Genomic DNA, 13,130 nt, shown 5'->3' with positions numbered 1-13,130 from the left:
TTTTAGGATCTGCTCCCCAACGAGTGCCTACTAATGATCTAAGAATATTAGTTGACATCATGGCTCGATCTGCTAAGCAATCGACATACTTTTTCCAACACATTTTGTTTTGGAATAAAACGCCCAAAAATTTTACTTCCGATTCTATTGGTATAGTGTATCCATTGTATGTAACAGATAAATTTGAAAGATCTAAATTAAGATTATTATTCTCAAATAAAATCATTTTACTTTTCGAAGGACTAATTTCTAAATCAAGATATGAAAAATATACAGATAGATTACGTAGAGCATTGTTTATTTTGTAACTAATGTCTGTTAAATTATTTCCATAGCAATATATTGCTAAATCATCAGCAAATTGAAGATTATGTACTTCTCTACCCAATACTTCATTTAATCTATGGACGTACAATATGTACAAAAGAGGACTTAATATACCGCCTTGACACACTCCGATATGCGATAACCGAGGTCCAAGACATGTATTATTAGTGAGCTTCATATACTTCACGACCATTCATAAAATTAAATATCCAGCGTACTAATTTATTTGATATATAAGCTAGAATGTCAGACATAACATTATGATTGATATTGTTAAAAGCACCGATAATATCCAAAAAAACACCAGCAAAATGTTGCCTATTTTTTTTAGTTCTATATATATATTATATAAAATAATATATTTTGAGATTCGATAAAAAATTCGAGACGTTGTTTTATAAGTTGTTCAAAAATTTTTCCAAAACAGGATGTTAAAGATAGGTCGATATGAATCAGCTTGTGAAGGATTCTTATTTGATTTTAATACTGGTATTAAACAATCAGTTTTCCATTCATTAGGAATAATAGAATTAAGCCAAAATAAATTTAGGATATTAAGAAACATTTCTAAATTGTTTTCATTTAATTTTTTTAGCATTTTATATGACATATTATCTAATCCTAAGCTGTATCCTTCCTAACTGCTGTTTGAAGTTCTACTAATTTAAAGGGCTGATTAAAAAAACTATCAGTATGTTTAAAAGTGTCATCTATATAAAGAGGTCTTGAGACAAAATCAGGAGTATATGTGTGCAAAAAATCGTCAATCCATGGCATTAGATTGTTGTTATTACCTATATAAGTTTTATTTGAATATTTTTTATTAAATTTTCTCAAATTTTGCCAAATGGTTGAAATTGGTGTTAATCTATTTAAATTTGAGCAGAAATTTTGCCAGCTTTGTATACGTACATTTCTGATTGTTAATTTTTTAATGCTTGCAGTCTTTTAAATGTAATATAATTGTCTATGGTAGGATCTCGTTTAAAATTGACATAAGCATTTTTACTATTTTGAACAGCTGATGCGCATTCTTCATTCCACCAGGGAAGAGGACAATGTTTATATTTTTTAATACTGTCACCTTGTGGATGCGACAATTTTTTCTGTATTGTTGACTTTCTGCCTAATACTATATCAACGGTGTCTTGCATAATTTTACAGATATAAGTGATAATAATAGAAAAATAATTGTTATATAGATGAATTGAAACAGTACCATTAATTTGTGCTAAACTATGACATGGAGAATAATCATTTCCTACTGTTAGTTCATCACTGTAGGGAGATGATAACTACCTATGGGGTCATCGTACATACCATTCACACATAAGTGCTAAAAATAGTTAAATCTAAACCATGGTTTCCATATATCCTACAGTTGTAGCTTGAGTATCATTAAGTAAAACCAAGTTTTTTATCTCTACCTCTAGGTTTAATGGTATCACATCCCCAAATAGTGTGATGTTTGAAATCTCCGGCAATAATGAATGGTTTAGGTATATTATTTATAAAATTTATGAACTTAGATTTAGAGAATGGTGTGGTACAATTTGTTGGGCAATAAACAGTAGAAAAGATATTTTCTTATTATTAACAATAATCTGTACAACCAGATTTTGTAATCCATCATCAGACATTACATCAATTTTATTATATGTTATACTATTATGCAGTATAATAGCAACACCATGATGGTTACCTGAGTCATTTCTTACTATATTATATCCTTTGATTTTATATTTATGGTGTGGTCTTAACCATGTTTCACAAATTAATGCAATATGAATATTTTTACTATATAAAAATTGTGAAAATAAATGTCGATTGCTCAACAGACTTTGAGCATTCCACTGTACTATGTTTAATTTGCTTATTGTGAATTTTGAATACTATTTATTTTAGTACTGAAATTTTCAGTAAGCAAGTTTTGATGTATTTTGGGTCTTATTTAATGTTATTAATTTAACAATGTCTCTACAAGGATATCATTTTTTAAAATTGAAATAATGTCATTATTCTGTTTATTTAGTCTGTGTCCAAGAGTAATGCATATGAAGGTCTTTGTGCTTTATTAAATTATACAGGGCACTGTGATGAGACACTTATATGGTTCCCATCGCAATGGAAACACTTGGCATTATCAATTGGTTTATACAAATGGAACATATCTCATTCTTGCAAAACTTTGCAAAATGACCATACCTTAAACACCGGAAACATTGTTTAACAGGAGGAATGTAAGGTGAAATATCATGTCTCCAACCTTCCAGGTCCACATAGTCGGGCAGAACTGATGCAGCAAAAGTAATGGCTACTGTCTGTGTTGGCTGTAGATAAAAAGTAACATCATTTTTAACTTTTCTTAAAAAACGTCGAATACAAATAATTTTCTTATAGCTTGATAACATTGTGTAAATCTTCATATTGGATAAATTTATAGGGACATTTCTGATAACTTCGGTTGAACCTGCTGGAATGCTAGCTTTAAACTGGTATTCTTTCAAAAATGTTAAATTGTTTAAGAATGCATTTGCAAGACCTGGCTTCTCAAAGTAAACACCGATTTTATATTTATTTAGCTTCTAAATAGAATCTTTTTAAGCAGGATGATAAGGATAAAAGATCTCTGGCTTAGAATCAGTAGACTCAACGAAGACAACAAATTCAGTTGCACAGTCTTCTGGGTATCGTCGATTATAATCAGTAACAAAATAAGGTTTATATAATACTTTAGGATCTGAATCTGCTTCTTCGTAATCAGACGTGGTTGTTGATTTACAATCGCTATCAGGATCGTCTGGAGATGCAATTTTTCCGCTTCCTTCTATTCTTCCCATGACGAGGGTGCAATACACTATTTAAATAGTAAACTATACAGAAATAATTAATATATAATGGAAAATGAAAATATAAAAACAAAAGAGCGCGCTTCCTTTCAAGCGTTCCCGCGACTTTTTCCTGGGTGTTGTAATGTAATTTTTTTTTGTCATCTGTGGCTGTCATTGAGTTTTGGTTGTGTATTGTGTTATTATTATTAATTTATAATAAAACATAGAATTATTAATTTTGATTTGATGTTTACGTAGACTTCGAACGAACAACCGTTTTAAACTTTTTATGTTGTGAAAAATATATTAATATTTAAAATAATGTCCAATAATTCCATGGGCCAGGCTGCTAACATACCGACCATGGGAACAATAAATCAAGGTGCGATACAGTATTACAAAGTCCTCATACAATCGAGTTCAATACAAAACTCGCCTTCACAGCATAGCCCAATGGGTACCCAAGCACAAACTAGTGCTAAACCATCTCAAAGTGGTGCTGGAGATCAGACCACTCAAGTGAGTATATTCTTATAATTATTATTAAAGTGACAGTCTGTACGTTGTATTCTCGGCTTATTCAATTTATATATAATTTAGCAAATAGTATGATATATATATATATATATATATATAATATTTTTATGCAGATTAAGTACAATCTCAGGATCAGGGAAAATTTAAAAGTAGCAAGAGTTTCAAATTAATGTCTTTAAATAATTAAGCAATTCTATTGAATGAGTGACTTTCAAATTCAAGTAACTTAAACTAAAATCAAATAAATTACTACTATAAACTAATGAGTGATGAATGTACAGACCACTCATTAGTTAATTAGATAGGTTAGATAAATAATTAAAATGATAGAGAGAAAGCTGGGAGTTCAAACTGTATGTGCATTGGCCCAAGCATTGTCTTTTCCTAATTTAAGGACTCTACTTTTATTTATTTATCAGTATCAATTTATATTGTGTTTGAAAGTATAAAATTTTCAATGGTAATAAATAGAGAGATCAAAGTATCCAGTCTTCTATATTATGTCCATTACAATATAAAATAAGCCTTTATTCAGATAGTACATTTTTTTTTTACTTTATTAAATAATAATTACTCATATTAAGAAATTGTATACATTAGTAAAAAATTTGTATATAATATAAATATTTTTTTTACAAATAAATATGTAAACATAATGATTTAAAAAGTTGCAATAATTTCAGCTTCTCAGCCGGCCTCGTTTGCAAGAGTTAGTGAGGGAGATAGATCCAACGGTCCAATTGGACGAGGAAGTGGAGGAAATGCTGTTACAGCTAGCTGATGACTTCATAGACACAACTTTAAATGCATCTTGTGCATTAGCAAAACACAGACATGCTCCCACTGTGGAACTACGAGATGTACAGTTGCATTTAGGTAAGTTTTAAACATTTACAGATTGTTTTCATATATGACTTTTTATTACAAATAATTAATCATATTATATTACTATACTGACATTAATCAGCATGACTATCAGTCTACTTTATGGTAAGTAGCATCTATCATTTAAATAAATACCACTTTGGACATCTCTTCACTAAGTGATGCTAATGCAATATATGAGTTTTGGTAATTGCTGATACTGAAATGATGCACTCATTTGCTGGCAGACTCCAAATGGAGGGTGACAGGATGTGCATGCGCAAGTCATGTTAGTACTAGCCTATTGTTGCAAAATCTGTAGAAATTAACAATGTGGGTTTTCCGAGAGAATGGTGTAGAGAGTTGAGCCTGACACAGTACTTAGTACATTGATAGCAATGGGAACTCTAATAATCCTATTTTATTCCTCCTCCATTCTCCTATTTTAGAAGTTCTTCTCTTAAACCGGAATTGAGTGGTAGGACTCAAATATTGTTTAGAAAACTAACATGCATAATTGGTTAAACTAAACATACAAGAATAAATGGTCTTAAGTTCAAGGATCTAAATAAAAAATGGGTGGTTTGGGCTTAGTTGAGTTTGTTATTTATTATTATGATAGGTATTCCTCTCAACTATAATCAGATGTATTTGTCACTTTCAGAAAGACAATGGAATATGTGGATTCCTGGGTTTGGCAATGATGAACTTCGACCATACAAACGCGCTGCAGTCACAGAAGCACATAAACAACGTATGGCTCTCATACGGAAAACCATCAAGAAATATTAATTTGACTTCTAATTATGTAAATAAAAAATTATAAGATATTACTTTAAAATTATAGGTAATTTGTTTAGTTATCTTGTAAATGATTGTGTTTTCCTAACTACAATTGGGGGAAAATCATTATCATTTGTTGAAAGTTACTTCAACTAAATAAATACGGTAAAAGTACTATTAAATTAGATCAGTATATAAGGTATATAACATAAGGAAAATTTGTGTAAGTTTAATATTTGTTACTTTGTCTTTTTATATATTTCATGAAGTAATTTTGTGACAGTACAAAATAATTTTTGTTACAGGACAAAATTAACTGCTATTACAGTAGTTATTGAAAATATAAGCCTTTCCAATTCATTTGTTTTACTTGTTTTCATGTTTCTTCCACCATAGATTGAGAAATATATATTAACCAAAGTCTGTCTGGTGTCGTCCAGATTTGAAAAGTTGTAAATTGGAGTAGTCCACAGACCACAATGCTTAAAAAACTAATAATACCTCTAACTGTACCTATAACACAAGCTCTGCTAACTTGGGACTTAGATGGCGCTGTGTGATCGTCCTGGGTTATTATTTACATTACTGTGCCATGTAGTGTATGAATGTGCATAAATTTAAAGTAATGGATTACAGATATAAGAAAACGAAAGTAGATTTTATCATGTAATATTTTATTTAGTCCACATCACTTAGATTAGATATATCTGAAAAATCATCATCGTCCATTAAGAATTTATCTAAGGAAATCCTTTCAGCTCTCAATTCAGTCATGAAGAGTTTTAAGCTTTTGCAGAAATCCCAGTCATTAGCTTTGAGGCGCCTGAAAAGAAAACGCGTATTGTTGAAATTTTAGCAATAAAAAGAATTTTTTTTTAACAACTTTAAAAAAATTTGAAATAAGATATGAGTACTCAAATTAATGCTATAAATGGAAGGTGTGTCGGTCTATCTTTTCTCAGCAATACGGCTGAATCTTAATAAAATTTGACTCTAGGCGAGTGGTACTAAAAAAAAATTGAAGCAGACGAAAATAATTACAATAACGTATAATAATTACAAATTTTAAATGACGCCCGAAAAAAAAAACAATAAAATGGACATCATCTACATTACGTCAGCTTTTAAAAAAACGAAGACACGTGTCTGTCTGTAGCATCTTAGTCACAGAGTCACCTCTATTTTTGCATCATGAGTTAAAAATGAGAAATGGCAGTAAACAGAAAATACTTACAATTTAGCCTCCTCCATTTTGAGTTGTGTTATATGACAGAATGCTTTGGCAATTGTTTTTATATCTTCGGGGTCGGGGTTTATAAGGGCTAATATATTCATATTTCTGATTGGTATCTGAAAATAACAATATTCTAATTTCAGAAATCGTAATTGTAATAATCTAATAATGTCTAATAATGCACTGGGTTTGATAGGTTTTTACCAGAAGTAGACTCTAAAAAGTCGTCTGCGTTAGTACCTCAGTTTCGTAAGCTGTTTCGATTGTAGACAGTGAAATTACAGGAAAAGTGGCAGATATCATGCCTCTTATATGTATCTATATCTTTAGAGATATCAATGGATGAGTGATATTACGGGCGTCACGATATAACGTGACACGTAGTGCTGTAACAAGTATACAGGCGACGGTTACCACTCATTACCATCACCTCCTTTGCTATTCTAATTACATAAAAGACAGGGCGATTTATAAGTACGATGCAACATATGGTTAGTAGTAAGGTCGTCAATCTCATAGGCTACATTGTTGGTAAGGCCACTAGTTCACATTAGTGATGGGCTAATGGATGTCTTTCTGCTAATACTATCACATCCACCGATGGACGAAAATTAATGAAATTTGATGTGAAATAGTAACACGAAAGTGCACGACGTGTATTAAACATCATATTTAAACATGTATTAAACATCATATTTATATTTATCATCATATTACAGGTATAGACAGATTTGTAAGAACTAATAATAGAAAATGACTGTAGTTTGTAGTTTCGTTAGTACCATATTAATATTTTAAATGCAACATTAGATTACATTTCCTTCGGTCCTTTTCACGGTTGAAACATTGAAATTTATAGTAAAAATAGCACAAAAACAAACAGGCTATTTTTACTTTATTTATTAAAAAAATGTGTTTTACACATAATTAATTTGTGGTTTCATGTGATGTCAGTCCACTCGTTGCAATTCAGTCGAAAACTTGGAGAAGTAAATAATAATAAGATTTATTTTCCATTCCATTATTTGTATTCACAAATTTAGAATTAAAGAATAATTTTATGATAAACAAATACCTTTATTTCCCATAAAATTATTCTTCAGAGTTGCGACAATAAACAGTTGCTAGTTGTTTTTTTTTAGTGCAAGTCAATATAATATATTTTATGTCATTTAAGTGAATCCTATGATTAGCTTTAAGCCTTTTATATACTATCAATAAATACAAATTGTAACACTGTTGGTTTCCAATAAATGAATGTTAAAGTTTTTACCTTAAAACTTCTAGATATGTTCTCCTCGGTTGCGTAAGTTATACTGAACATATCGTTTAGAATAGTGAACTTCTGGTTTCCGCAATTAGTGTCACTTGAGAATATAAAAGTTCTTCTAAATTGAAAATATACATATGGATCTTCTGAATCTGACAAACTGTTGCGTTTTTCTTTATAAATGCCATCTACAACTAGCATCATAAGGCTTGACTGCAAGAAATTGTAAATAAGAATATTATAACAATGTAAAGTAGAAATTGGGATTAAATATAGATAATTAATGCACTATGTATGTATATGCAACTATAGTGTTGCGGTACTGAAATGATATAGGAAAGTGATTTCTGGTGGACTATACTTTTTTATTTGACAAGAAACGGTAATCATATATAAAGACTACATTGTAGAAATATAGAGGTAGGTACGTCACAAGTACGAAGGGAGAATAAGAAAATAATAAAGTACTTCGCACTTTATTATTTTTTGATGTATAAAATAATGCTTTCATTTCGAAACTAATCCTGACATATTGTGTGTTGAACTATATCATGTAAATACATAGAAAACACCCAGACCGATACAAACAATCACACTCATGAATACAAACGTTTGTACCGTGCCAGGATCGAAACCACGACCATCGGAGGTAAAGCGGTATGCTTAACCGCTAGACTACTGAGGCCGTTTTAATAAAAACAGATGTTGACCGTCCATCTCCCAAACTCCTGTGAAAATACTAAAGTTTCGATTTTGGCTTGGCCCATGAACTATATTATACTCACAGAGGGGGAAAGTAGATTGTTAGTAATGTGGACTCATGACCCCATTACTAGCAATGTACCATGTCAGGTTTTCCTCCACGCGGCTCCCCCTGGAAACCATCGTGATAAGTTCGCGGTGAGGTTGCCACGATGGGCTAACTAACCTGACGTCATGTTCATCTTATCATCCTCCACTGGTGCCCCGTCAGCGTAAACCGTTAGCGCAGGCGGGTGCTTCATTCCATTATCAGCCATAAAAAAAAATACTCACAGAGAATATAGGTACATCGATACAAAACGAGCTGAGATCATGAACTGTTAGAGGAAAGCTGTTCAATGTACTGTAAACAGAGTTTACAGTGTAGTAATACTTTTTATTGTTCATAACTAAATTCTTCTTATCGGGATTTGCTACATTTCGTGTATTAGTCTTATAACAGGGATCTAAATTTAATTCCTCTGTACCTGAAAAAAAAGGTTAAATTATAACCAAGACTTACCACATACACTGTTAGATGTGTAAATTACGATATTGGAGAGTATTTCGCGTTCCTATTGTTGTTTGGCATACCTCTTTGGCAGTACTGCTTGCTGGCCGCTTATAAGATATATGACTATTACAGACGGATACGACATATACAAAGACTTTCAGGCAGGAGTTGGCCTTCAGCGGCTCCATAAGTCCTTCCGCAGATTTGGAGGGCCATCTGCACTCGCCCCCGTCCGGTGAAGATAGTAAATGCCAGCTGTGGCCAAAAGCATCAGAGTAGTCCGAAAAAAATATATACGAAGACGACTAGATATTTTATAATCAACAAACAAGAACTTGCTTTTATTCAATATCGACGACAATCCTAAAAGAAGGCGATCAGCAGACAGTTCATATTTTAATATTGATGAACACAAATATTTGTTTTTGTGTAGGTTTATTTCTCAATAGCGGACAGGTCCGCTACCTTAAGAATATTAACGTGTAAATATTTATTAGTACTAAATTTTTTCAGTAATAACATAACTAGGGCTTATCATATTGTCAGACGAATATTATTTTTATTCACCCTTCGCCTGTCCTTGTCACAGCTGTTCATATTTGAGAAACTCACCTGTCCCTAGTCTGAAATCATGTTATTTGCAATTTTACACTAATAAATAGAGTGAAAACTCTTTAATAAAACAATTTAAACCTTATGCAAGTACACATAAAGTTACAAACATTTTAACCTTCGTTAATTGTAAATATTTTGTTTTAAAATACACATTACATTCTGAAATGTGAGGTGACTAAATTTTGGAATCTCTCCTTGTCACACTTACTTTCTCACTCCTTCAACATGTGACGTAATTTATTGATGGCCCCCTACCTCTTTTTAAGTGGAGTATCTGGGGCTTTTTTTTTTTTTTTTTTTATTGGGTTGGCTGGGCTATTACCGCGACCTACATAGATCTATTGATCCGGCTCTGGCTCCTTACCTACCATCAAAGGAAGTCGATATAGTCAATACTGCATCATTGTCGTAGAATGATTTTATTTTGCGCGGTTTTTTGTCATAATGCGAATAGTACAAAGTTATAAATTTCTCTACAACCATTTTGCAGTACATATCATTTGATGCTATGTAATTCCTGGAGAAACGAAACGTGAATCCGGGTTCACATAGTTTTATTCCGTCCTGAAAAAAAAAACGGTTACATTTTTTTAAGACACACGCGTAACAGTCAATTTAAAGATTTTTTACGGTGTTATGCAACCTCCTTCCTTTGAATTGATAGAAAACTAGCTATAGCTTAAAACTTCGTAAAATGTTCCGTAAATTTTATTTATTGAAATATTATTTAGAGAAATAAAGCTAGCAAAAAATATATTTAGATAAATTTTTTATTATCCATAGTTAAAGGTTAACTTACGATTTCAGTCACTCTTGGAAATTTGACAATAAGTTGCCTTACATAGACATCTGGGTCCATATCCTCGCATACTGGGTTCCCTTCTAACCATATCTTTTCTAACTTACTGCTAGATCTGTGCAAGTTAACAAGAGACATGATCTGCAATGAAACAACCAAGAAAAAATTATAAAACCATGTTCACTCCATGCTTAATTGCATTATAAAGAATTATATGAAAACTATCTTTAAATCTGGTACTTCTTATTTGGTAAACGCATCAGATGTACAGAAATTAACAGTTAAAATTAGCATCATCAGTTAAAGTCTCATAAGTTAACTTACATTGTTGTAACTTAAATTAATACCAACTAAATCTCCTTTTACAAAAAAATTCATAATATCATGTGGTATTTCACTGAAAAGGAATAAAAAGTATTTAATTAATATAAACATAACACAGTAACCAGAAAATAATTTAATTATATAAGATATTATTTATAAAAATTAAGCCAAAACCATTTTCTTGTAATATGAATTTGAATGAATGAATTGATGATGATGATACAGACAATTACCATATATGATTCTGTATACTATGTAGAGGTTGGTGGTAGGATGAGTGTGTGTGGGTAATGCACCTAATTCAACTGCCAAATTTGCTTTATAAACTGTGTTTCAATTGACAAATTGAGATAAGGCAGTCAAATTACACAATATGAGGCTTGCCATCATAGTCCTTCATAATGGCACTGCATAAGTGGTAATCATAGTGCTGTTCATGTATATAGGAAATTACCACTTACCACCGGGTGAGTTGACAGCTTGTTTGTTATTCTAACTACATGAAAAAAAATATGTGTTAATTTTTTATTATCTACCACATTTTCTATGAAAATAATGCCAATAATGTTTTTGACCTAATAATTATAGATTATTATTATTGGATTTTATACCTTAAATTATTATTGCTTAGGTTTAATATTTTTGTATCTCTCCCCATTCTAAGCATAAGTATTTTGAAGTGATTTAGCAAACCAATTTTGTAAAAATAAATCTTCTTTTCGATGAATTCTGTAAACAATTTAGTTGAACTATTACACACCAATCCACTTAGTAACATGTGAAAAGTTAGAAAAATGTCTCATATCAATACAATAATATAAAATATATACATAGATCTAATTAATGTAGGTGATCTAAGGCCCAGGTTGAAGTGTATATGATTTGCCCAAGAAATGAGTGAGGGTAAAAAAAATCACTCAAACAGCATGGTCATATATGATATATGTTTGTTTTTTAGAGATTATAATTCAGTTTCATTGTATTCTACCTAATTGACCTAACACCTGAAAAGTAATTAATGTTCTATTTTCTTTATATAGAATAAATTCTATGTTTTAGAATTAACAGTAATGTCATACTGAATACAATCTATAATGTCCAGGTGTGAAGCACCAAATACCATTTTCTTCGTGGTGGCAACACCCTTCATAAAGTTTTAACAACATCATCAAACTAAGAATCAAACAAATATAGCAAAAGAAATATAAAAAATATTACCCAAATCATTACAGATATTTGATAAATCCAATTCGAGGTTTTCACTGAAACGTTTGCTCACAACACCATTAACTATGTCTTCAATAGTCACTCTCTCTCAAGCATTGCTTAGAAGTTTTGTCATTTAGAAGTATATCAATATTATACATATTCCTTTCGGATGGGAACATGAAATTGGAATTTATTATTTTTAGTATCAACATAAGACTGCTTGAATAAAAACTACTGATGTCACCTTGCAATGTATAATTAACTGGTATAAGAGTTGTGCCATAGAATTCACTCATAGTGTCATACAGCATTTCTGGACTCCCTGACCAATTATGCACCTAAAATATACAATTTTATACATTATTGTGTTACTAAAATATTAGTAAAATAAGGACTTAATGTACATAAATATACCTTACTTAACTACCTACTCAGATGAGGTAATCACAGGTATTCTTTATGAGTGATAAATGAAAATCAATTGGTTGCAATCCACTCTAACATGAATATACTATTTTGAAAATTAGACACTCAATCCTGAGGAGACAATAATCATCATTCCTATTAATATCCTGTAATTCTTGTCTCTGACAGGTCAAGGTAGAGAAATTTGACAAAAGTGTGAGCACAATAGATCTATGTAGGTTGCAGTGCTACAGGTCTAGCTCCAACAGGTCCAGGTACCTAGACTAAACCCAAAACCTCAATAAAATAGTGTGATGTATGATAGGATACAATAGGATGTAAAGTCAGATTTTTTTTATTTCATGCATGATACTGGAATGGTGCACCGACCGGCGCTAACGGTATGCTAGCAGGGCACCAGTAGAGGATGATAAAATGAGCATGAGGCCAAGTCAGTTAGCCCATCGTGACAAATTCACTAAGAATTTATCACGATGGTTTCCAGGGGGAACCGCGTGGAGGTCAACCTGACATGGTACATTGCTAGCAATGGGGTTATCAATCCACATTACTAACAATCCCCCGTGTAAAGTCAGATTAGTTAGGCTCAATACGGTAAAGTCAAAGAAATTGAAACACGATGATTCACGCAGGTCGAAACCTTCACGTGGGGGAGA

At 31.5% G+C, this 13,130-nt stretch overlaps 2 protein-coding genes across 2 annotated transcripts; one reads left to right on the top strand and one right to left on the bottom strand.

Moving 5' to 3' along the window:
• Positions 1 to 3,324: 3,324 nt before the first annotated feature.
• LOC131844091 (transcription initiation factor TFIID subunit 12-like) lies at positions 3,325 to 5,690 on the top strand. The gene is made up of 3 exons (XM_059192867.1): positions 3,325 to 3,677; positions 4,379 to 4,571; positions 5,224 to 5,690. The coding sequence occupies exons 1-3, from the start codon at positions 3,480 to 3,482 to the stop codon at positions 5,349 to 5,351; spliced, it is 519 nt and encodes a 172-aa protein (XP_059048850.1). The 5' UTR covers positions 3,325 to 3,479; the 3' UTR covers positions 5,352 to 5,690.
• Positions 5,691 to 6,009: 319 nt separating this feature from the next.
• Positions 6,010 to 12,390, bottom strand: LOC131844087 (nuclear RNA export factor 1-like). Its single transcript, XM_059192862.1, is given in 10 exon segments — positions 6,010 to 6,165; positions 6,577 to 6,692; positions 7,850 to 8,059; positions 8,882 to 9,075; positions 10,085 to 10,280; positions 10,516 to 10,656; positions 10,840 to 10,912; positions 11,451 to 11,568; positions 12,058 to 12,155; positions 12,157 to 12,390. Coding segments are annotated over 10 exon segments (1,494 nt in total). The 5' UTR covers positions 12,360 to 12,390; the 3' UTR covers positions 6,010 to 6,020.
• Between the last annotated feature and the right edge of the window lie 740 nt (positions 12,391 to 13,130).

Source organism: Achroia grisella, unplaced genomic scaffold (assembly GCF_030625045.1).
Source record: "Achroia grisella isolate CSIRO2021 unplaced genomic scaffold, CSIRO_AGI_Agris_v1 utg39311, whole genome shotgun sequence".
In the NCBI taxonomy this organism is placed as follows: domain Eukaryota; kingdom Metazoa; phylum Arthropoda; class Insecta; order Lepidoptera; family Pyralidae; genus Achroia; species Achroia grisella.
The sequence above is the reverse complement of the archived record's forward strand: the minus strand, read 5'-3'. Positions and strand labels throughout refer to the sequence as shown.

Coding starts and splice junctions, on each gene's coding strand:
- LOC131844091 (XM_059192867.1), top strand. CDS start 3,480: ATGTCCAATAATTCCATGGGCCAGGCTGCTAACATACCGACCATGGGA. Junction 3,678..4,378: donor CTGGAGATCAGACCACTCAA/GTGAGTATATTC, acceptor CAATAATTTCAG/CTTCTCAGCCGGCCTCGTTT. Junction 4,572..5,223: donor AGATGTACAGTTGCATTTAG/GTAAGTTTTAAA, acceptor TGTCACTTTCAG/AAAGACAATGGAATATGTGG.